This window comes from Mycteria americana, chromosome 15, assembly GCF_035582795.1.
Source record: "Mycteria americana isolate JAX WOST 10 ecotype Jacksonville Zoo and Gardens chromosome 15, USCA_MyAme_1.0, whole genome shotgun sequence".
Taxonomy (NCBI): domain Eukaryota; kingdom Metazoa; phylum Chordata; class Aves; order Ciconiiformes; family Ciconiidae; genus Mycteria; species Mycteria americana.
The window spans coordinates 9,993,159-10,017,583 of NC_134379.1; the positions used below are offsets into that span (position 1 = coordinate 9,993,159).

Sequence of the window (24,425 nt, forward strand, 5' to 3'; positions counted from 1 at the left end):
AAGCCACTCAGTACAAAATTAAATATCTTTATTTTTCTTATTAGGATGCGTTCAGCCAACTTCTGCAATTCAGTGATATTATTTGGGGGTTTTGATAATGTTTGGGTTTTTGAGACCATATCCCCCCCTTCAAGGATCAAATAGACCACATAAAATATGGAGTAGTCTAAATATATCTGGCAGTTTAGATCTTGACCATCTATGAATACATGTATAATGATACTTTTCAAGCCATAAGAGAAAACATGGTTTTTTACCAACTTCCGTTTCCGTTGTTTGTACACAGCTAACCAAAACTTGCTTTATTGTAGGAAAGGGCAGAAAATCCCTAAAACTGGTTCCAATAGAAACAGGGGGAAGCAAACAATTATATGGAAAAAGAAGGGCAGAAAATGGGGGTGAAAAAAATGGTTCTCATCAGGTTTGTTCATTTTTTGGTAGGTCCAGTTTAATTCAAAGGAAAATGTTGGTTTTGTAAGCTAAAAAAAATGTGAAGGCCAGAGTCTGCATGCATTTTCCCATGTCTCCTCTCCTCTTTTATTTATGGGAAATTTTACATGCTATTACGGTGGTTGTTGTAGAGTCCTGAGGTTTGCCACCAAGTGCAGCTATGTGGTACTTCTGCTTTAAAAGTGAAGGGCACCGAAGCAATGCCCTGAGTCCATGCTCCTGGATTTGGCAGGTTACATAAACTTCTTGTGCTTAGTTTACTCATCTGTTTAAAAAAAAAAAAGGCAAAACCAAAACAAAACAAAAGTTCTGTTTTGTGTACAAGCGTCTTAGTGTGCAAAAATCACTTTGAAATTCATAGCAGCCCTATTCAAACCTAAAGCACTGATTTGTATAACAGTTTGGTATCTAAATTTCTTTTATTTCTTTTCAGTGCAGTGTATTTTTGGTTTTAGCAACATGCTGTGTACAGTATGACCTGCTTTTTTTTCCCCCCACCTAGCGCAGAGTTCAAGCTGTCTCCAGAGCAAAAAGAGGATGGAAACTTCCAACTCTTTTCAGTCTACCTTGTGATTCTTCTTGAGGAGAGATGCGGAGAATCATTGCAAGGTCTTTGCATTCTCTTACGTGGTGCAAGGGTCTTGTACTGGTGGTCTGCAGCGGCGGGAGCTTTGCTTTTTAGGAAGTGTCTTCAGTATAGTCTTGATGCAGAAAAACACTGAAGCAGCTTTCTAATGCAGAGGGATGTTTTCCCATCACAGATTCCATTTTCTTGCGAGTAGCCGCTACGAGTACCATGTAAAATCCCGTAGCGACCGTTTTCTGTTTGGTTGGATTTTTCCTGCTTGTTTGGATCTTTATTCTCCTCCTGTTGTGAACTGCCTTTCCTTGTCTTGTACACTGAAGATGATGTTGCAGCCTTCTCTTTCCCTCTTTCTCTCTCTCTCTCTTCCCCTTCCCCTGTTCCCATCTCCACTGTTCTTTTTTCCCTATGTGTGACCAGACTCAGACGCAGTTGGAGCATGCCCGAATACGGGAGCTCGAGCAGAGCCTGCTGTTTGAGAAGGCACAGGCTGAAAAACTCCTCAGAGAATTAGAGGACACCAGGGTAATCGACCCCCACTTGCCCTGCCTGCAGAACAGCGCGCTTGCCCCCTGCGTTGATGCTCATGACGCCTTGCTTTGGGTTTCTTTTTTTTTTTTTTTTGGTTTGTGGGATTGATTGGTTTTGGCTTGAATTTAGGCTTCCTGATTTTTTTGTTTGGTTTTTTCTTTGCTCTCTCTCTCTCTCTCCTGGAAATGGTAGTACGATATAATTTCTAGCTTTGCTTCTTGTGTGGGAACTTGTTTCTCAGGTTGAGTTTGCTTCTCTGCCCCATGCCACCATTTGACACATGAGCTTTTCACAATTCATCTTTCAATTAACATGCCCAAATAATATCTGCACCCTGCACAATTCACCCTGGCTCCCCCAGGCTGTAATAAAAAATAACATTGCAATGAGCATTCCCTTTGTCCTCCCTCCAGCTGTGGGAGCTGCCATCTGAAATGGAAGATACTGGTGCGTGCAGGTGGACCAGCTCTGATCCTTGGCCATGCCTGCTCCAGGACAGGCTGCCCAGATGAACAATGCACCCAGTCCTAAAAGCAGCCACATGTGGAAAGCGCTTTTTCATGCTGCTCTGGTGTGGGAAGCAGCGAACTTGCCTACAGTGAGCTTGCTCCTCACCAATGCATTTGTTAGAGCTGTAGAAAACACAAACGTGAGGTTCTCCAAAAGGGCTAAATGGTTTGAATGCCCCTGTGCCCATCTAAAATAAAAAATACCCAGCCTCCTGGGCTGATGGTTAGTGGGGAAAATGGCGATTGAAATGAAATGGAATTGATCGCTTGTGTTTTGGCACTGGAAGATCCTTGTTTCTTCTACCTTTTTCTAATATTTCATCTAGTCAAATCTCTTCTTCTCCATCCATAGCTGCAGCACCCTGAACTCCCTGTGACTAGCAGGTAGTTCAGCCCTGTTAGGTCACATTCAGGTCGTAAGGCATTGATCCATAGCCCTTATGCTCAATGTTAACCATGGTCAGATTTATTGTCTTGCATCCTCTAGCCTTCTACGTTATTTTTACTTTGCTAATAAACTCTAATAAGTACTCGTGTAAAAATCCTTTTTCCTTTTTACACCAGGGTAAACAAATTACGATGCAGAAGAGAGGTCTGTAGGCTGAGGATTGCTGAGCAATAAAGGAAACATGATATGCTTAATGCTGGTTTCAATGCATGGGCAGGCACGTTTCTTCTTGTGCATCGTCTGGCAAGATGCCTAGTCTGGAAATGTAATGCCCTTTCAGGACATTATTTTTCATAAACCACTGTTGCTCTCTAGCGAATTTCAAGGGTTGTTTCAAAGATGTGTGTTTCTCTGTGGAAAACGAGAGGTTCATATTAGAAAAAACAAATTGCAATTGGCACAAAGACGTAACTGTTAGAGTTATGGGTGATAGTTACCCTGGTGCAAAACTGTACTCAAACTGGAGGGTGCTGGGTATTCTTTTCCTGTTTATTTGAACTTTGACTAATGTACTTTTGGATTTACTTCCACTGGAGCACACTTACTTAAAAGGAAGGATGCAGCGATGAGAGGTGGGGACTGACTTTGTCTTCTCTGTCATGTTGCAGTTAACCACGGTAGCGGAGAAGTCCAGAATCCTGCAGCTGGAGGAGGAGCTGAGCCTCAGGCGCAGCGAGGTGGATGAGCTTCGGCAGTGCCTCAGGAGCTCTCACCAGGCAGAGACCCCTGAGCATAACCTTGGCTTGCAGTCAGAGGCTCTTCGTCTACGAGATCAGTTGCTGTCTGCCAACAAGGAGCATCAGAAGGAGAGCAGCCAGCTAAAGGAGAAGTACGAGAAGACATTAAAGAAGTACCAGCAGGAGATGGAGAAGCTGAAAGCTCTCAATGAGAAGTATTCACAGGAAATTGTTGACCTAAAGCATAAAGTTCAGCAAGCCACTAATGAGAACATGGGGCTTATGGACAACTGGAAGTCCAAGTTGGACACGTTAGCTTCTGACCACCAGAAGTCTCTGGAGGACCTCAAAGCCACACTGAACACAGGCCCCGACACCCAGCACAAGGAGATCGTGGAACTGAAGGCAGTGGTGGAGAGTATAAAGATGGAGCACCAGCTTGAGCTGGAGAACCTGAAAGCAAAGCATGACATTGAGACAGCTGTTCATATAAAGGAGAAAGAGAGCCTCAAACTGAAGCTGCAGGAGGCTGTGGATGAAGTGGAAAAAAGCAACAGCAACTGGAAAATGCAACTGGAAACCAAAAGCAACCAGCACCTTCTTGAGCTCCAAGATGTGAAGGACAAGTGTCGAGATGCTGAGCTGAGGGTGCATGAACTGGAGAAACTTCATGGTGAATATAAAGATCAGACAGAAGCAATAGCTTTCTTGAAAGAGCAGATTTCTTTGGCTGAGAAGAAGATGTTGGACTATGAAACGTTGCAGAAAACAGAAGCCCAGAGCAAACAGGAGATCCACAGATTGCAGGAAAAAGTGCTTGTCTTAGAGAACAAGCTGCAGTCCATGGAGGCCCTGCATCCTTCTCAGCATGCAAACGTATGACTTCTGGGTCATTCTGCTTGTTCGTTATCACTGTTAGTAACCCTTTCTAGGAGTAGCCCTCAGCTGCTCCCTTGTGCAATTTTCTGAGGTTTCTATGCCTCAAAGTATCTGGATGTTTTTACCTTCCATTGATGGTGCTTTTTCTGCACTGCATCTCCATGCTGAAGGCGTCTTCCACTCTTGAAAGCCAGTACAGTGGCACAATTAGAAGAAATAAGAGTCAAGAGAAGCAAGTGGGGCACATGAGTGCTGTGGCAACAGAATAGGGCTATTGTGGTTTGTCAGGGGTGGGCTCTCATCCTGAGCAAGCAGGGGTTTTAGCTGTAAAAGCATCATTTCCACAATACAGCTGATGTTCTCCAAGGAGCTGCAGCAGCCTTGGTGTATTATTGAGCAAGGCCCTTTAGGGCGTAGGTGGAGGACAAGGTGGAAGTCATTGCCCATGCTGAGATAGAGCGTGTTGCTTGCTCAGCACGTGGAGCGTGGTTTGAGAACCTCAGCTGGGGGCTGAGCCGATGGGGTTGGGTGGGAGGTGCGTGCCAGCAATGCAGCAGAGGCAGTGGGGAGGCTTCACAGAGGCATGTACGGGAGACACGGGGAAACGTCGACTTTGAGGGTTATAGCGGAAGAGCTGCTACCGGGGGTCAGGATGGCACCGGGCTGGGGAAATAAAATGCCTGATTGCATACGAGTCCTGAGCCTCCCAGGGAAGGCTAGAATAGGAGCAGTGGTAACGTGAAGAGGTCAATTTTCTGTGGCCTTTGTGTCTTTTTTAGTCATCCTCATTTAGTTGGACTGTTTGCCGCAGGATGCCATCTTGCCTTTGTGGCATGGCACAGGGACACAGGGCTGGCTTTGCACCAGAGTGAGGGGAGGTGATTGCTACTCATGGCTCTAGGCTGGATCCCTGCTTGTGTTTGAATTTTGCATGAGAAATGAGCAAAAACCCAACTTACAACTTGTCCCTCTGGGGATGCAGAAAATTAAAATAAGCCATGAAGTGTGCACGTTTTAAGAATAGTCCTTTGAAATCTATCGCTGGGGATGTAGTCAGTGTTCCAGGCCGAGGCGCCGATGAAGTTAATACAACGCCGATGTTTAATTTGCCAATGTGAACAGCCCCATTGAAATCGGTTTCGCCTCTAGGCAGCAAAGTCAAGGCCGTGAGTTACTGTTGGCCAAGTCAGAGCTTCATGCCTGCAAAAAGGCATGCTGAACTGGACAGGAGAGGCAAAAGCCCAAGAAGGAATCTACAGCATTAATGGTGTTTCAAGGGTTGCTCAACGTGTTTCATCTAGCAAAGACAGTCGTGAACAATAAGTACAGCCAGGGGCCCGGGAACAGTGGGTTGTTATTACAACATATCACATATTATAGCCAATATTCAAACGGGGGTGGATGTAAAAGAAGCTGAAGGCTTGTTCCAGAGCCTTTTAAATAAATGAGAGGGCTCTGGGGGATATTGATATTGGATTAAAACCAGAGGGTCTTGAAATAATTATTTTAACTATCTGTCAATTAAAATCAGGAAAACGTGGGAAGAAGTGCATGGGTGAAAGCCTTTGAGTATCACAGGGCAAATTCTATTTTTAAATGTCTTAGCTAATTTAATGTGACTGCAGTATTAACTATCCAAATATTTTAAACAAACAAATGTGACCGTCTTTCCTAGACCTTCAAGTGAGAACCACAACTGCGCTTCCAAAGAGCAGTTGAATAGTTTTTCCGTACCAAAAGTACATCAGGCGGCGTATTCCTCCTTTGGGTGTGCTCCTGCTTCTGCTCGAGATGTATCCTGCAGCCCGCTCAAGTATCCTTTCAGCGGTTGTGGCCACAGCAACCGCTTGATCTGGGGCACGTGCTGAGGTCCCACCAAAGGCTGCTGGACACGAAGAGGCTTGAGGGGCCGAACTGTGGCCTCTGCAATGGAAAGCTTGGCCGTGAGCTGTGCGGTCTCTGCCTTTTCATGGCAGTGTATGCAAAAGAGGATGGGGAAAAGGCAGAATCCTCTATATGGACCAGCATTTGCTTTTTATTATTTTTATTAATGTATTCATTCTCTACCAACATTTTATTACTGCTTTTATAACTTTGGGCACAGGTAGATTCTTCAGCAGTTGAGGAACTTGTTGTCCAATAGGTCTCGAGCTGAACGCTAAAGAGCGTTTGCACGTGAATATTTGCTGCGATTAACCACAGGAGGCTGGTCCAAAGGAGAGCAGCCCTTCCATCGCTCTGCACAAACTCTGGTTGTGTGAGAGCTGGAACCAGAGCTTACGGGGAAAGCCCCATCTCTTTTCCCTCCCGGGTGAATCTCGCTGTTGTGCTCCGCTGTCTGTTGGGGGGGGCACTCTCAGATGGTACCGGCTGACTTTCAGTGGTACCCCACTGTAGAAGCGACTCCTCAAAAGCCTTTGTTTCCCTCTCAGGAAGGATGTAAAACCCCATAACTTGGGTACCAGATACACTTCTGCTTTGGATGGGGCATTGTGGTTGTTAACTTTGCTTTGAATCTTTGGGTAAAGGGCTGATGTACATCTCATATTTTACATTTATTTCAGATGATTGAAACTAATGATATTTCTGAAGAAAAGATAAAGATGAAGCAGACTATGGAAGGTATGAAATGTTATTGTTTTTTCTTGGAACACCCTGTTCTTGTGACTTGTGTGCCTTCCCTTCCTCTAACTTTCTGCTCTTGTAGGGACGGCTGTGTGGAAGGGGCTTAGGAAGCAGTTTCATCTCTCAGATTTTGCTGCATGGCATTTGTTGTCTGGCTTTTTTTTTTTTTTTTTCCCCCCCTCTAATCTGGCTGAGCGTATGCAGGGGTGGATGTTTCTACTTGTGTTACACACTCACCATGCAGATGGTGCAGGGTGGAGACAGATCTGGGGAAATGGGCACGCTTCCATCCCATCACTGATTTTTACAGCAGGTAAAATCCAGCCATTAAATGTAATTTGTTCATAGGAGAGGACTGCTAATGGTAGATAGTAATGTGACTGGCTTAAACTAATGGGGGTTACTTTTTTTAATTAAGCTTACTGTAAATCAAATCCATCTCTTTAACAAAACACAGAATTTATGCACTCAGAAAATTTGTATAAAGTAGCTTTGAAACTGCACGGCACTCAGCCTCCCTCAGAAAGAGGGTAAGCTGTAACCCCTAGCCTGAGCAGCAGCAGACCTGGCGAGATTAGAGCTGGCTGGCCCAGCTGGTCTCTGTGAGCCACGTCCCGCCACGGTGCTGTGCATGGCATACGCTTTGGGGGGCTGTGGAGGATTCAGGGCTGTTCCAAGACACGTGAGGTGCTTCCAGATCACATCTTCCCTTGCTCATTTCCAGGAGACTCGTATTTCTTCATTCTTCCTTAGGGTTGTTTGTCTTCTCTTTTCCCCTCTCTTTTCCCCTCTCTTTTCCCCTCTCTTTTCCCCTCTCTTTTCCCCTCTCTTTTCCCCTCTCTTTTCCCCTCTCTTTTCCCCTCTCTTTTCCCCTCTCTTTTCCCCTCTCTTTTCCCCTCTCTTTTCCCCTCTCTTTTCCCCTCTCTTTTCCCCTCTCTTTTCCCCTCTCTTTTCCCCTCTCTTTTCCCCTCTCTTTTCCCCTCTCTTTTCCCCTCTCTTTTCCCCTCTCTTTTCCCCTCTCTTTTCCCCTCTCTTTTCCCCTCTCTTTTCCCCTCTCTTTTCCCCTCTCTTTTCCCCTCTCTTTTCCCCTCTCTTTTCCCCTCTCTTTTCCCCTCTCTTTTCCCCTCTCTTTTCCCCTCTCTTTTCCCCTCTCTTTTCCCCTCTCTTTTCCCCTCTCTTTTCCCCTCTCTTTTCCCCTCTCTTTTCCCCTCTCTTTTCCCCTCTCTTTTCCCCTCTCTTTTTCTTTCTGGCAGAAAACGTTATCAGTGTAGATCACAAAGGTGATCTCTAAAGAGCTAACTTGTCACTTCTCTCTTCAAATGCCGCTCGGCTTAGGGTGGCATAGCTTTTTCTCAGTTATTCACCTCTAAGGAGTCTGTTCTCTGCAAAGCCCTTGTTAAAGTCCTGCTGAGGATGTAGCAATCTGAACGGAGGTTACTGGGGACTTTTGCAGGCTTAAACTTCACTTAATAGAAACATTTTTTAGTTTGAGTAGCCCTCCAGCTGTTTGTGGATTCAGACAGAGGTGTTTTGTCCTATTTCCATCTGCCCTCAATGCTAGCTAGGGATTGTCCGTCAGCCTCATCGCTGTCTTTGCAGGTACAGGATTACGTATATGCTATACCAAATTGTACGCTGATTGACAGGTAATTCCTGCCCAGTGAGGACAGAACATAACCAGGTCCAGCAGCCACTGCTCTTAACATAGCCACTCAGTCCATGTGCTGCTTGTTCCCGCACTGAATAAGCCATATATAGGATGTACTAAAACTAACCAGTTCAGACTTGAGCCATAAAAGCATCATACTTCAGATCTACAGCTCTGAGTGTGGGAATGCATCCAGAAAACATGTCTTTTAAAACTGTCTCTGCCCTCCAGTATAGGAGGTACCAAAAAGAAATGTGCCGAAAGTTCCTTTCTGTTGTTTTTATCAATGTTTTATTCCCTTGCCTTGTGGTTGCTTTCTTAAACCTGTCCGATGTGGCTTCCCAGGTGTGTATCCTGCCTCCTAATACCTGGGTGGTGGTGAGATGCAGTGAGGAACACCCGCTATCTGTCTCTGCTGCTTCTCTGCCGATGGAGGGTACCCCACCGTGCCCCCGTCGCACCCCAACCCCTGCCGTACGCTCGATACCTTCCTGATTTGCACAAAGCATTTTCCAAGCTTCTAACCTCTGTCTTTTCTTTTTGTTCTCCCGCAGACCTCCAAGACAAGCTGAGTAAAAGAGACAAAGAGGTGTCGTCGCTGGTGTCCCAGACTGAAACGCTAAGGGCCCAAGTAAGTGGTAAGTTTCCCTAATCCAGTGCTGGTGGGAACTAGGCGTTTCCCTGCTCGTCCTCTGTACTGGGGTTAAACAAGGGCCTAGGTGCTGAAAGGGGCAGGTATAAAACATGACACTGCCTGTCTGTTAGTGGATATTGTTAGTAAAAGTTTGTTCAGGAGTTCTGGTCTCTCTTCAGGAGGTGGATACAAACCCTGCAGAAGATATTTGTATCCTGTGAGAAGGGGTTTTGGGGCTTATTGCATGTCAAAAGCTGAAAGAGGCAGAAATAAATGGAGCTGGGTGTGTTGTTTCCAGCTCTCCCCTTACACAGGGCTAGATCCAGAGCTAATCAGGCCTGTGCTGTTAGGAGTGGGAATTGGGAAAAGGCAAAAAGCAGGAATGTAAGTAAAGGACTAAGTGACCTTTCTTCCCCTGTATCCTCTGTTTCTCATAGCTTTGGAAAATAAATGCAAAACGGCAGAAAAGAAGGCCGATTCGGTGTTAAAAGAAAAGAAGAGGCTGGAAGGTGAACTGGAAGCCTTGACCAAGAAAACACACGATGCTTCAGGGCAACTGGTGCTGATTAGCCAGGAGCTACTCAAGAAGGAAAGGTCAGTCTGCAGCTCTGAAGGACGGAGCTGGAGACAGGGGGCTGTGTGTGTGGTGGTGTTTGTTCAGGGTGCTGTAATTTATCACCAAAAGAAACCAAAAGGTTGAATTGTTGAAGTCCAGCCCCCAGCTTTCCGGTTCTTTAGAGATGCTTATGTGGGAACTTGGTTAAAATCGGGGGCTATGAATTAATCAAAGGGACTGCCCTTTCACTGCTCGCCAGGAGCTGCAAGACAGCTCAGCGCCCACGTAGATGCTGAATGAAGTCATCTACGAGCCGGCTAAGCTGGCTGCTGCCCTGCTCTGAAGCACGGTGCCCTGTGCAGGTCCCAGTCTCTTTACAGCTGGTGCAGTGGGGAGGACAGGAGATCTGAAGCCCCCGAAGTGGTGGGAGTTGGGTCAGGTTTGCTCGCTGGCCTTTCTTTGGATCTGTAACAAAGGTGGGAAGGAGCGTGGCAGGACTCCGGTGGAGTGTGGGCTCTGGAAATGTCATCGCCTTTTCATGCTGCTTCTTCCAGGAGCCTGAACGAGCTGAGAGTGTTGTTACTGGAGGCGAACCGGCACTCGCCTGGGCCAGAGCGGGACCTGAGCCGGGAGGTGCACAAAGCCGAGTGGCGGCTGAAGGAGCAGAAGCTCAAAGATGACATCAAGGGCCTGCGAGAGAAACTGGTTGTACTGGTGAGGGCACCAAAACCCCTCCTGGCCTTGTCTGGGGGCTGGAGGGCTCTGTGCGGCTCGGGGGGGGTTCTAGCCCTTCACCCTTACTCCAAGACTTCATGCTTTCTTTTGTGCTACTGAGCATCTGATGGGAACTTCCTTGACAGCGCCTGTGAGCTGTGGCCTGGCTTAGCAGCACCTCATTAAGCAGCAAAAATGTCCATCTGTCCTTCTCCAGTGTTTTCCTCTTCCCACTGGTTTTAGATCTATGGCTAAATAGGGCTAAAATTTGTGGGAGAAACTGAAGGTTGGTCAGCTACCCCACATTGTTTTACACATTCTCTGATCTAGGAATAAGCAATGTCCTCTAATTCCTGTGTACTTCAGTGTCCTCCAGTGGTTGAAATGTGAATAATTTATTTGGACTGGGCTGGGAACAAGTTGGAGCTGCTGCTGGTTGCATTTGATATGATTGCCTTCAGAGTTGTGCTCTGACCCCATCTACTGTTGAAATCAAAACATGGTTATATGAGTTACTGTGGATTTCTACTTTACTTAATTTCGGTAGTTACTGGTTTTAATCTAACGTGCTCCTATTTTCCCTTTGCTGTATAAGGACAAGGAGAAATCGGTAACGGATCAGCGACGATACTCCCTGATCGACCCCTCATCAGAGTCGGAAGTGATCCGGCTGCAGCACCGGCTCGTCAGCACGGAGGATGTGCTGCGCAATGCGCTGGAGCAGGGCCACCAGATGGAGAAGCTCATGGAAGCGATGAGGCTCTCCTCCGAGAAAACACAGGTAGAGCATCGGCCCTCATTTCCCGGGTCGCTCAGCCCTCGGCAGTCATTTCTCTTGAGAATTCTCCTGGGACCTTGCCCAGTGCTGTGGGGGGTCATGCAGTCAGCTGGCTCCCTTTCCCTCTGCTGGAAACAGCCTGGCACGACTTTGTTCTGTCAGATGTAGCTTAAAACTAAGAAAAGCCTTGCTAGTAATTACGGATCCTTTTGTGCTCTGCAAGAACGGTTGCTAAATGTGGTGTTTTGGGGAAGGTTGCAGTGTGAGTAACTGTTCTTTGTGTACAGTGACGTGTGGCTGCATACCCTTGTGAAACAGGCACTTTATAATAGGAAAGTTGAGGATTTCTGCCATCTCTATTCTTTGAGAGGATTATTTCCTTGCAGTCCATAAGCACAAACTTTGGAGGTGACTGGGAAAATGTTTTCCATTTCTCTAACCAGTTCCTGGAGGCATCTCTGTATCTGATCTGGGTTTGCTGGTGGACCATGAATGTTCACGTTCCAGTTGCTATCTTCTCTTCCCAACTTCCTCTGGTCTCCCTTTGTTTCTTCTGACAAAAGCAAAACTGCTTCTGTTGTTTGTCTTGCATCCTTCTTTGTGACATTGAAGGCTGCAAATAACTTGACTTTCTACATATGGCTCTTCCCATCTCATACCTGTGGTGTCTAAGCCCTGACTGATTCTTCCTGTGAAGTGACCTGCCCCTTGTACCAAGCTTTGTGCTTCATGTCCTTTTTTACTCTTCTAGCTGTATTTTCTCTTGTGTCTGCAACCAGGTAATGGCTTTCAGAGCCCAGATGTACCAGTGCTCCTCTTGTACTTGCTCACTTAAATTCTTAGCTGAAAAATGTCTTGGGTACAGAACAAGCCACTAGGAGAACGAGCAGAGAGTTTGTTTTCCCTGATGCAGGTGCAGATATGTCGTGGTAGGTAATCTGGGGGGTATCAAGTCTTCTCCTCCTCCCACGACAGTCTTCTGCACAGTTTGCAGATACACTAAATGGCTGTTTGCATTGCAGTAGTGCTTGCAGGGAGGCAGTCGGGAGGAGGGTGCACGGTAAAAATTGCAGCCCTGAAAGCTCTGCTGGCTCAGCTGAGCATCTGTGTGTTGCAGACAAGTCTCTTTATATCCTGCAGTGCAGTGGCAGCAGCCGTCTGCCAGCACCAGACAGGACAGCTGTAGTCGTGATGACAAGTTTGTGGCAGTCCAAGACGTACTATAATCCTGCCAGTATCTCCAGAGTGACTTTAGCTTCTGCTGTAATTGCTATGTGTCAAATGAAAATGCATCGTGACAACCTCATCTGTTGAAAGCTATGGGAGGGGTGGGGAAAGTTCTTCTCTGTTTGCTTTAATGTTAAGTCCCTTGAGAAAAGGAAATCTTCCCTTTCAAATTCCTGTCTCCAGAGGTGGTGCAGGTGGTAATTATTTCTTCCCCAACTGTAGAAAATAACTAATCTTACATAAAGTGAGTTGGAATGGACCTTATGAGGTCAGCTAATCTATCCCTGGTATTACTTTGATACTTTCAGGCTTAAGAAATCTTGGAGATACAACAAGATAGTATTATGCCTTCAACTACAAACCGTGGTACTAAGACAGACGGAGGATTATAGCGGGAAGCTAGGCTTCAAATTTCTATTGATGTCAGATTTTTAAAGTGCCTAGTTACAAGGAAGTCTGGATCAAAGCTCCCTAGTTTCAGTATGATATCTGTTCATCCTTCCCCTTATGAAGGGGAGTTGTTAACCAGGGGCTTTCAGGCTGAGCCTGAGGACCTTGCTGGCCTACAGAGATCCTGGTGCAATAGTTGGGGAATTAATGGTTCTTCCTCAGAAGCCACATTTCCGCTGTAACCCATTCTGCACTACCTTCTGACCTCCTGTCTTCTCCCTGACAGCAGCAGCTGTGGCCCAGGGATCTGCCTTGGCATCGCTCTCCCTTTGTCTGCAAAGCCTTCACTTCGCAGCACGCTCGAGAAGGAAATCTCTAATTACCGCAAGCTGCTGCCACTCTCCCTTTGCAGGCTTAGTCAGCCGCCGCGCTCTGCGGTCCTTGATGTGCGTGGCTGGCCTCGCTGTTAGCCGAGGAGGTGCAGGAGCTGGGGGAGCATGATGGCACTGTGTCTTCGTCTCATTGTCGAGTAATTGCTGCCTTGCTGTTTCCGTGCCTGCAGCTGCAAAGTATTTGGCCTGTAATAGAGGAAGAGGATCTGTGCCTTCTCCATGTCTTGGGAGACCCTGATCTCGCAGCTTTGCAGGAAATGACAAGGATTTGGCACTCGGGCCTTTTCTTGGAAAATGTGCAGTGATTGCTCTGGGAGCTTTTTTATTTAATTTCAAGTGAATTACAGCATTTTGTGTGCATTATCATGACCATGTACTGAGACCAAATTTCAAACCTAATTCCTGGTATCTGTAGCTGCTTAGCGCACGGATCGGGTGTGCTGCAGGTCAGATATATTGCCTTGTCTAAGGTCTGAATCGCCTGTGGTCGTGGGTGCAGACCCCAAGCAGAGTCACTACAGTGGCACTGTTCTGGCCGTCCATCCGGGTAGGATTCACTGCCTGGCAAACAGTTCAGGCTCTCACAGCAGAGCTCGGTTTGAATCTCTGCCTGTTTTTCCTGCCCAAACTAAACCTCTGTCCTGTAGGGTTGATTATGCACCATCGTGGTCACAGTGAGAATGGAAGCTGGGTAGCTGGGACTCCTCGAATGGTGGGTTTTAAGCCTTGCAGTCTTGTCTCCCCATAATGTCTGGTTTTGCTGCCATCAGCAATTCGCCAACAACTGTGAATCTGATTGCCAAGACCTAAGCAACTGGCATCTGGCACGCTCTGACTTAGGCTGCGGCTCTCTCCTCTTGTTTGTGCTGGTTGTACTGTCATTTTGAAGCTGAAGGGCTCCATATTATCCCTGCTAAAGAAACATTATAAATGTTTAACAGTTCTTGTGCTTTATAAAGCTGCAACAGCCTGTCCTGGCTGCCAGACTTGTCCCCAGAGACGGGAAATGGCAAATGTCCTTTTCACTGCTGGGATGTTCGCCGTGCCGTGTTTTGCAGCTAACGCTGCCCTTGGCCGAGGGTTTGTTTATCAGGATTTAAGAGTCAGAAGCGAAGAGTGGGTCTGTGTCCGTGAGGAACTCGGGGGACGTTTTGTAGCTGGGAAGGATGCAGTCCGGCACGTGGGGATTGGGCCAGGGTGCAGAGGGCAGGACGCTTCTTGCCAAAGCTGGGGTGGGATTTTTGCGTTCTCCTTCCCTTGTGTGGAGTGGGCTGCTAAGGAGGGAGATGGCAGTCTTGGCAGGTCCCGGCACTTGTAGGCCAAACCGCTAGGCTCTGTGTCCCTCTTCAGTAAGTACTGTCCGTTCTCCATTGCAGACTGTTGGAAATTCTGGGTCTGCTAACGGAATTCACCAGCAGGATAAATCCCACAAGCAAGAGGTAAGTTATAAGCAGAATGTTGTTTAAAACAGTGACTGCTTCATGTGACTTCTTGCCTGCTGTGCTGGGGACAGCTCTTGGATGGAGGCAGTTCTGCCAGCACAGCTTGACTGTGTCATTCCCACAGCAAAAGCAAGGGGCATTGCACAACTCCAGTTCCCAAGCATGGTGAGAACTTCACCTTACCGTTAAAACCCCTTGAAGCCGTCAGGAAGGTGCTAGCGAGACACACGCTGAGGTGCAATGGGTGCTTGCTGTGGGAGAAGCAGTGGGAAGGGAGTTTCCCCTCAGTCTCCTGGGTCAGTGCCTGCAGGACCCTTCTCCTGGCAGCCCCAGCTGGAACCTGCTCAGTCGCAGGTCTCTGCCATCCCATTTACATGGGCGGCATTTCTGGGATATGCTGTCCTGGTGTCCCCTGGCCTTCATGATGTAGGGCAAGATCTGTAGCCTCAGACTTTATTTCCTCACAGGCAGGATGGTCAGCCTGAGGAGGAGGCAGTGTGACTGCCCGGGCAGAGCAGTGGGTCAGGACACGGCAACATCCCACTCCGTGCCTCAGTTTCCTCTTCTGTAAAAAGACCTCTGTGCTTGCCCTCATTTTGCCTAACAAGGGTCTCTTTTCTTCCAGGAGAAGCTCTGATAGAGAAGAGGTGAAGAGGATCATTTCACACCAGTATCAGCTCCTGTGCAGTGTCAGGAAAAGCGATACCCCATCTGGCTTTAGCACCTCCAAAAGACTAGACACAGTATTTTCACTTTAAAGCAGGACAATGTTTATAATATACTAACTGATGTAATCAGGACAATCCTGGAGTCCAGTTTTCCAAGACAGCCATTGTTCCAGGAGGGAGCAGAAAGATCTCTCTGGTTTGGTTTCTTACCTGTATTGGTTTTGACTGTGGAATTTGTATTGCTTGAGCTGCCCTTGTCCCACCAGCTGATGTGGTCTGGATGACAGCCGCCCCAAACGGTGGCCGAAGTGTCAGCGAGTCCCAGTAACCCACAGGAACTGCAAAGGGATTTGCTTGTGGTGTTCAGCTCCAAAGCGCGTGCCCAGAGGCTGCACGCTTCCCACGCGGGCTTGTCCCTTCCCTTCCACCCACCCCAGTGTCTTGAAGACCTGCACGAGCGAGTGAAACCTGCTGGGCTGACTGTTCACCTGGCACGCGTAGGCTGAGGAAGATGGGGTGCGGGGATGTGTTTCGCCCCTCGCCTTGTAGAAGACATCACTGTTCTAGAGCACGGAGGCTGCACTTAGTACTTGTAACATAGCATGTCGTGGGAAATAATCCGATTTCAGAGGGATATTTATTTGTTTCTCACCCACTGCTGTTTGGGGAAGGAGCTGTGGTGGCTCTGAGTTTGGGGACGGCACACCTCGCTCGGGCGTGGTTGGCCTTTCTTCCTGCAGAGAGATCGCTGAGCAGGCCTGCCGATGCCCTGGGCCACAGCCAGGCTGCCCAGCCTGGTCCCCCTGCCTCGTGTGCTTTTTATTGGGTCTTTTTTGTGGACAGGGCTCCACAGACAGCTGGATCTCAGCATTGCCGGCCTGAGCTCCATGCTGGCTGCGGTCAGTGTGGGACAGACGCCTTGAGGAGATGGTTCCCTCCTTGCCTGTTTAATTTAACAGCTAATCGGGGATTGCCTGGCCGTTCTCCAGAGCCGTCCTTGGCTCTTCAGTGTGATGCCCATCCCCTGCTACCGAGAATGGAGGAGGCTAAGGCGCTGCTGTGAGCGTTCATGCAGTAGTGGCTGGCTGTGTTTGGGTACAGCAATCCTCTGCGCATGACCTGAGCACGAGCATTTGGAGCAGAAGGAATCCAAGACTGCAGCCCACACAGCTCTTGTGTCCGTACACAGCAGCGCAGGCCCAGGCAGGGGTCTTGTTCCTTCTTCCGAAGGCTTTACTCTTCTCTTTAACCTTGCACCACAGCTCCCAAGGGACATCAGGGTGGAGGAAGGGGACAGTATGCTCTTAGAGGTGTGAGAGTCCAGTTCAGATTCACTGTTCAGTACCACAGGGAAGAGTCACGGCAATATTTTACCAGGCTTCACCTAGTTAGTGTCTGACTCCTCCAGTCTTCAGAAGCTCTTGTGTTATGATGGGGCATCTGTGAAAGAGGACAAGACAGAAGAGACCACTGAGAGAGGAATCTGAGCCAGACCACAGGCAGATGAACATCACGGCATGTCAGCTTCATTGCTTTTTGCCCTGATTTCCTACAAAGTTGTGTTACTTTTTCTTAGTGGGTTGCCAGACTCCTCCTTCCTTGAAGGATGGGCAGCCAGAAGCAACCTGGGAGAGCCTTGGGCTTCGTGGCTGCAATTCTGCCATAAGGAGGACGTTGCTGAATCTGGGCTATGCCACAATACTGGACCCTGCTCACTTGATGCAGGACTGGTGATCTCCCTCCGTTCAAAGGGAGGATGAGAGAGGAAGGGGACTTCAGGGGAGTAAAGCAGGTCAGAAAACACGGCTTAAATCTGGCGCGTGGCAGGGGGAGGCAGAGCTTGGGATCGAACTGGCTGGAAATAATTCAAGTGGGATCCCATCCTGCCTTGTAGAAGTGTTTCATCAGCTCTTAGTAATCACCAGGAAAATTGCCACATCTCTACCTAGCTCTGGGACTTTCCCAAGGGATCATAGGGGTGGTCTCCAAAATCCTCCTGGTTGGTGTATTCATCTCCTAAGCGATTTAGGAAAATCCCAGAGGGAGTGTTCGTTGTTACAGCCTGCAACAGTGCATACCTCCCTGGGAGCTGCTGCTTTTAGGAATTTGGGGCTGGTGTTCCCTAGAGTGCTCCTGTCAGCTGGATGGTCTCTGAAGCCACTGCTGCAGCTCCCGCTGGCTTGAGTGGAGCTAACGCAGTGCTTCTTGCAGTGCCGCCTGCCTCCAAGCCCAGGGCTTCCTGGGCACCTGCAGGTGAGTGGCTCCGTTCCAGTTTGTGGCTTATTTGCCCTGATAGGTCTTTTAGTGACTTGTGACCAGCTGCCTTCATCTACAGAGGAAAGGCACCTGCATTTTTTACCTCCCTTGATGAACCTCTGGCTCTGCACAGGGCAGGTTATGGGGACCTATAACCACCCAGGAGTGGTTATGGGGACCACGTATTTGGCTCTGTTAAACAGATCCAAAGTTGTCAGGGTGGCAGTGGTTCAGGCTGGAGGAGTCTCTGGCTCCTGTCTCCTCCCAGGGACCATCCCCTGTGAGTGGCTCAGAGCTGTGGCTCTTCCCGGTCAGCTTGGGTGAGAAGGCAAAACGGCAGCAGATGAGTCCGAGCAGGTTTAAAGTTAGTGCTGATGGTCTTCTCTGGCTGTAAATAGCTGTGCTGGTCCCTAAGGATCAGCTGGGAGCTGATGGCACTTCTTGGCTTTCTCTGGAGGCTGTGCAGGCTTTGTGTTGCAGGGCTGTACCGAAATGGGCAGCGGGGCAAAGCCGGGTCCCCTGCGTCCCCGCCGCCCTTGGGGTGCAGGTCCGTGGGGGCTGCTCCCCAGACAGGGCTGACTGCAGTGTCACAGGGCGCGTTACCACGCGCGTCATCTGGGCTTCAGCTCAACCCAGTTAAGTGCCCAGGAGGGGCTTTGGACCCAGCCGTGTCTTCCCTCTCCAAAATTGGCCCAGGCTTCCCGAGGGCACCTGCCTCTGGCTGCCCCTCTGAGGTTGTAAGAGACCAAACTAGGGACAAACTTGGAAAGGACAAGGAGGAGATTCCCCAGCCCCTCTATCCCTCTATTTATTTGTAAGTTTAATTGATATTTTTGCCTATGTGGTGGTGTATAAAGTACTTCACAATATTTGGTCTTACTGGTTTGGTTCTTTGGGGGAGATTTTCAAGGGCATTGGAGCAGCGATGTACCCATCTCCTGTTGTCGGTCAGGGACTGGTTCCTGTTTGTGCCTTCACTCCCCCTTCGGCTTCAGCCTTGCTGTTACCTTGATCCCCGAGGGCTGGTACAGGGGCACTGCGTTCTCCCCAGCCCCTCTCCTGGCTCGTGCGTGCCACGCTGGTTTTGCGTCCGGAGCTGGGTCCGGAGCATGCCTCCGGGCACCGCTGCCGGGGGGCGAGCAGGAGGTGGCCACGCACGTGGTCAGCATCCTGCTGGAGCCCTCAGCACCAGGGGAAGGACCAGCACCCTGGCCCTGAGACCATCGCTCACGGCCAGCTGCGTTACCCCGACGGTTAGTGATGCTTTTCTGCTGAAGGCTGACACGTTACCTGATGAAAAAGGTCTTTGAAATGGAGACTGTTCCATGTTTAGTGGTTTCTTCTCTAACCCTCTAGGCCAAAGGGAAAAGAATCTGTCTTGGTTGGTGATTTCAGCTTTCTCTCTCCTACAGCATCCAGAGAGCGGGAGCACGGGGCAGCACCGTGCCGGTGCCGTGCTGAGCGACCGATGCCAAGTTGCCAGCCAAGGCTTTACAGCTCTCGCTCCCCCGGCCACCAGCGGTTCCTCTGGCTTGCAGTAGAGATGCATGAGGGTTTCATTAAAACGATGCAAATGACACTGTAAAAGTCTTAACAAAAATTCCAGTACTCCGTTGTTCGGCAGCTTTAGCAGCTCAACACTATCTTGTAGGGAGTAATTAATACACTAAGATCCTATAGGCCTCATGTAAGTTACCAGAATAAAGATGATACTAGATGTATAAATGGATGATAACCTTTTACCCGTACAGTATGTATTACAATTTTGTAGCTTAGTCATTTTTTGGCTATCAGATTTTGTTAGTATGATATAAAAAAAAAAAAAGACACAAAAAAAAAGGGTTTGACTGCTAATGTCTATTTTGTTATTTGATTCCTTTTATTTCTTCCTCTGTACAAAAGCTGTACAAATCTCAGTCTGTGTAACTACTACAGATATGTATTCATGTACCATCCACCCCTGTCCTGGCTTGCTGGTGTGGTGAGCTCGTTACTAAACAATAAAATCTGTGGCTGAAGTCGGGCACCCTGGGGCTGCTGGGGCTGTGTTTCGGGGCTCTCGCAGTACACGAGCCGTGCCCAGACGGCAGTGGCCGGGGGGCGTGGGGGGGCTTTCCCTTTGCAGCTCAAATGCGGGGCCTTGGCACGTCCCTCTTGCCCCGAGCTCAAGCAGTGACCTGGAGCCATCGGCATTTGGGCTGCGCAGGGTTTGTTGGCAAAGAGCCGAGGGGCTGCAGACCTGCCCGGGGGATGAGGCGCAGCGGCAGCCGGCACGTGGCCTTCGCTCTTCTGCAGCCTGGCCTGGAGCTGAGGACAACCGGCTCCTTCCCGGGTGACTCCTGGCCCGCTGCTGTCGGGTATCTCCTGAGCCGCGGGCTGATGGTGCTATTTATTAATCCACGATTATTTTCCCTCTCCCTCCACTTCCTCCCCCATGCATCCGCAACAGCCCGAGGCGAGGAGCGTCACAGCGGGCTGTGCTAGACCCACCTCCCCTCACCCCCAGACCGGCACCCACTCGTCTGGGTGGTGCCGCCTTGATTTTGGGGGGCAGAGACAGCAGCTGGGCCATCCTCCTTGCTTCCAGCTCCCTGACTGCACTTCAAAGCACAGGGAAGCGGAGATTGCTGCGGGTCGGTCCCAGGGGGGAGCTGCGGTCGCTGCCAGGGCCGGTGCGGGTCCGGGTGAGCCACGCTGCTCCCTAGCCCAGCCTCCTGCCCTCTTCCCCCGTGTACCCAGATGGGTGCCCTGAGCATCGTGGGCTTTCGCTGTCCCCCGTGGGGCAGGACCGGGGGCGTTTACTCCAGGGCTTGGTGCTTTTTTCGTGGTACGGCATCTCTTAGTTGGGAATTTCCTTGGCTGCCCGTGGCCTGTGCCCTGGCTCAGCAGCCCCCCATACAGCAATGAAACATCTCTCTCTCCTCCTGCTGTATTCTCCTGCGCTCGTGGGCTGTAGAGCCTTTACAGAAAAGCAGGGTTTCCCAGTATTGCCACCTGTCTTAAGATACAGGAAAAAAAATGGGATGCTTTTTTCCTTGCTTCCTGGCTTCATCTTTTCCTGGCTTTAAAACAAAATCCTCCACTACCAGGATTACCTGAAAGTTTCAAACTCTCCAAATAGCTGGTGAGGTTTGCAGGTGATGAGTTGATTCCCCAGAGCGTGGCCCCCAGAAAAATGACAATAACACCGTGAAGCCTGGCCGTGCAGCCTTTTTCCAGAGCTGTAACATGGTCTGTACAGTGTGGTCCGTGATACCTTGCTATTTGATTTTTTCAAGGCGTGCAAGAGTTGCTGTCAAAACCAAATAGCTTGAGACTTTCTGTTTCTTCACCAGCTCCCTGGCCCTGTGTTGCAGGGTCTCAGGATCTCCTACAATAGCTGGGCAAGAACGGGGGGTCCCTGGGTCACCACCTCGCTTGTTTCTAGGGCGGGTGCTGATGGCATCTGCTGCTGCCGTGCGCTTCACTGTCCTCCAGCGGCTGGAAGGAGAATAATTTATTTGAACTTTGCTTGGGAGAAATCTCCAGACACAGGAAGGTCCTTCCTGGCTCAGCCCAGCATCGGTGCTGGGCAGGGAGCCGGTGCAGTTGTTATTTTCCCCGCCCTTCGCTTTCGAAGGCGGCTTCGCTCCCACCGGGTCCTGAGACGCCGCAGCCGGGCAGCGCCGGAGGGTGGGATCCTCTCCCAGCCGAGCAGCTCTGGCCCGGGGAGCCGGGCAGTGGCTCCCGAGTGCCATCCCGCTGTCACGGCTCAGCCCTGGCCCCAAGTAGCTGCTTCGAGGAGGTCTGTGACCCTCTGCTCCCCCGGTCCCGTCTTCGCTACCGAGGCTGCCGGCGAGGGGGAGGACTGCTCCAGCGGCGGCCGTCGAGCTGTCCCCACGCTGGCTGCGAGGTCACCAAGCAAGTCCCCTTTTGCAGCCAACGCTCCTGGAGGGAGATGCGCCCGGGAAGGACGGGTTTTTGGGGAGAGGAGGCTCTCCCCAGGAGAGCTGGCAGAAACCAGCAGGGTTTCCATCACGCCGGCCCTTCCCAGGGCAGGAGGCAAAGGGCATGAGCATCGCGTCCCTGCTCAGGGCGGGTGACTTCAGCTCCATCTTTTATGTAGTTCCACTGTATAATTCATTAACGTGCATATTTACAATCAAGTGCCCAAGCCCTGGTATCTCATAGAGATAACACTGTAGCGCATGCCTTTGTTTGCAGACATCGCATTTCAGTGCCGTTAATCGTACGGTGAGGATTAGTAAAACATGAAGTTCAAAGATGCCTAAATCACAGTGGGGGAGCTGGTAATCTCTGCCAACTATAATATTTGCACTTTATTTTCATCCTAGCATCCAGCCAAGGAGTGGAGCCTGGGCCGGGGAGCAGTACCACTGCATGAAAATGGATGGGGTGAGGATGGCACGGGGTTCCTGACCTGCTCCTTGGGCGTCACGGGTGGCTCAGAAGAGGCCATGGGTGGGACGTCCTTCCTCATCCATGTCAGGGACCTCATCCCCTGGGGATGCTGCGCTCATGCCCGCAGCTGGACGGGTGCTTCAGGGATGGGTTTAATCCAGGGATTATGAGACGCGAAGTGGCCTCTCTGCATGGGGGACGCACGCAGAGGGGACGTCTCCTGCTCTAACCGCACATCCTGTGGCCACCTCTGGTCCATGCTCCCCCGGGACCTGCCACCCAAGGGCATGTCCCTTTGGGATGTCCCCTCTGGAGGCGGCAGATGTCCCAGGTCTCTGCTTGGTGCTGGGAGACCTGTGGGTCACCAAAAGTGCAATTCTGCTCTTGCAGGGGCTGCCCGTGTCCCCTCCCCGCTGCAGCCCCAACACCAGCGTGCCCGGCAGCCCCAGTACTGAAACCGGGGCCGGGAACGTGCCGCTTCCCTGGCAAGGGTGTTTCCTCCCCATCTCTTTGCTGCCTAACAAGCATCCTTGTCAAAATAGCTAATTTCCTTCCAGAACAAAAAGTCACCTGAATACATTTGGAAGCTGTATTGCACTATCAGGGTAATCAGAATTTAATTTGATGCAGTCAAGGCTCTAAAAAGATGTTATCAAGGGGAACATCAAAGCTGGATTCCTGCGCTTGGAAATGCAACTGGAATGCTTAGTCCAGATTTCTCATTTTATTGGAGACTTTAAAAATATCAGTCCAAGTAACAAAAAATGAATATTAAGAGTATTTGCAAATTAATGTCTTTTGTAGCTGAACAAAGGCCACTGTCTAACCTACTTCTTTTGCATGTCTGGGACAGTCTCTTATTAAATCCTAATTATACAATTTTGTTGTGTCTAATCATTTCTGCACTTGCAGGAATTAAAACTGAGGCTCATTTCCCCGTTTGTTGTACCGCGCAGCTCTTCGGGGTGCCCATCCTGCGAAGGGAGGCTAATCCCACCCCGGACGGGGGACCCCGGGGTGCAGAGTCGGGGGGCAGGTGGGGTGGGAACCTGGGCTGCTGCTTTCTCTCCCGTGTCTGTGTTACAGCCTCCGGGCTTTGCGTCCCTCCCAGCTCTCGGGGTAGCTGAGGAAACGCTCCAGCTCTTGTTAACGAATGCGATTGTGCGACAATTTCAGGTTTTATTTTTGAAGTACGATTTCAGAAGGAAGAAAGGCATTTCTAGGCCTTTTGGGTGCTGAGAAGATTGAAAATGTGACCAAAATGCACCCTGGAGAGGGGGTGCTCCTTTTTGGGGGGGCTTTATTGGACCTGGGGCGCACGGCTGTGTCATAGCAGCAGCTGGGGCAGGGGACGGTGGAGCTGTGGCCTTCGCCATCTTCACTTCAACCGCCGCGATTTCTGTGCCAAGCTCAGGCCGTTTTGCCGCCCAGCACGTGCCGAGCTGGCCGGGGCGGCGGGGGCCGGGGCGGCGGGTGATGGCACGGCAGCCCCTGCCCGGTGCCGCAGCCACCGGCCCCCTCTCTCCCCTTGGCTCCCGTTTCTGCAGAGCCAGAGCCCAAACGCCGTCATCCTCCCACGCAGGGGACACAGGGGACAGACCCGTCCCTGGCTTTAGCCCTCGGAAACGTCGCAGGGGAGCTTTAGGGGAAAGGAGGTTCAGTCAACTTCGTTAGGGAAATAGCACAGATCTTGTGTTCAAACCTTTGAAGTGTTAATTAAAAAGAATTATGCAAAGGAGCGAGGATTTGAAACATTCATTTGAATCTCAATAAGGCATCTGTATTAAAAATAGCAGCGGGCTCAACGAAAGATACAGCCGTTTTGGAGCGAAACGGTCCCTGCCTCCCCGCCGCTGTCGGGCAGCGGGTTTCTGCCTGCTCCCTGCCCCAAACGGGCGCTGCGGCGTGTGGCACAGCGCGAGCCTGGGAAAACGCTTCTTGCCTAATATTTAAAGATCTTGAAAGCGTCTCGTTTAAAAAAAGACCCGGTGGGGCTCGGCGTGGCGCTTAGCTGTACTGCATGGGGAGGGAGAGCGAGGCGCGCGGGGCGGTGAGGTGGGTGCAGGGCTGGGACCGCCCCAGGGCTCCTGATGTGGGGCGCGAGGCACCCCATGCCGACTGCACCCCCCGGACCCCAAACCAGCCCCCAAGCCCCAGCACAGCCCCTTCCAGGGGAAACTGGGGGGATGTGTCTCTCCGGCATGGCCCTTCATTAAAACCCCTGGCATGTCCCGGCCCTCGCTCATTCCAATAAAAAGCATCCAGGGTATTAATTACCAGATCAGCAGATAATGTCATTAAGTTTACTTTTGCACCGCACGGACCCAATGGGAACGTCAATGTCTCCGACCCTCGGTGTCGGCGCTGCAAGGGCGCGAGCGGGTGGGTGCCCCGACCAGCACTCGGTGGGGCTGTGCCAGGCCGGCCGCGCCGTGGGGGCGCTGGGGCCGAGACCCCGTGCCTGCAGAGAACCGATGCTCTCAGTTCATTGCTGGCATGGGAGCCGGTGGGCGGCGAGGGCGTGGGTCCTCCGGCGGGGATGGCTTTTCCGGGCAGCGAGTCAGGGGGTTGCAATGGGGGCAGAAAGCAGCCTGGGCAGGGGATGGGGGGTGAGGAG

General features: G+C 50.4%; 1 protein-coding gene across 3 annotated transcripts in view; it reads left to right on the forward strand.

Moving 5' to 3' along the window:
* CLIP2 (CAP-Gly domain containing linker protein 2) overlaps positions 1 to 19,433 on the forward strand; it is an 81,380-nt gene extending 61,947 nt beyond the window's left edge. For 2 of the 3 annotated variants that reach the window (XM_075517945.1, XM_075517946.1), the window contains exons 9-16: positions 3,130 to 4,074; positions 6,642 to 6,699; positions 8,905 to 8,988; positions 9,422 to 9,578; positions 10,095 to 10,254; positions 10,850 to 11,035; positions 14,418 to 14,480; positions 15,109 to 19,433. In XM_075517945.1, coding sequence (XP_075374060.1) covers positions 3,130 to 4,074; positions 6,642 to 6,699; positions 8,905 to 8,988; positions 9,422 to 9,578; positions 10,095 to 10,254; positions 10,850 to 11,035; positions 14,418 to 14,480; positions 15,109 to 15,120 — 1,665 coding nt within the window. In that variant the 3' untranslated portion in view covers positions 15,121 to 19,433. Of the gene's footprint in view, positions 1 to 3,129; positions 4,075 to 6,641; positions 6,700 to 8,904; positions 8,989 to 9,421; positions 9,579 to 10,094; positions 10,255 to 10,849; positions 11,036 to 14,417; positions 14,481 to 15,108 lie in introns of those variants that run through there. The other variant, XR_012777965.1, reaches the window with a different exon arrangement.
* Positions 19,434 to 24,425: the final 4,992 nt, after the last annotated feature.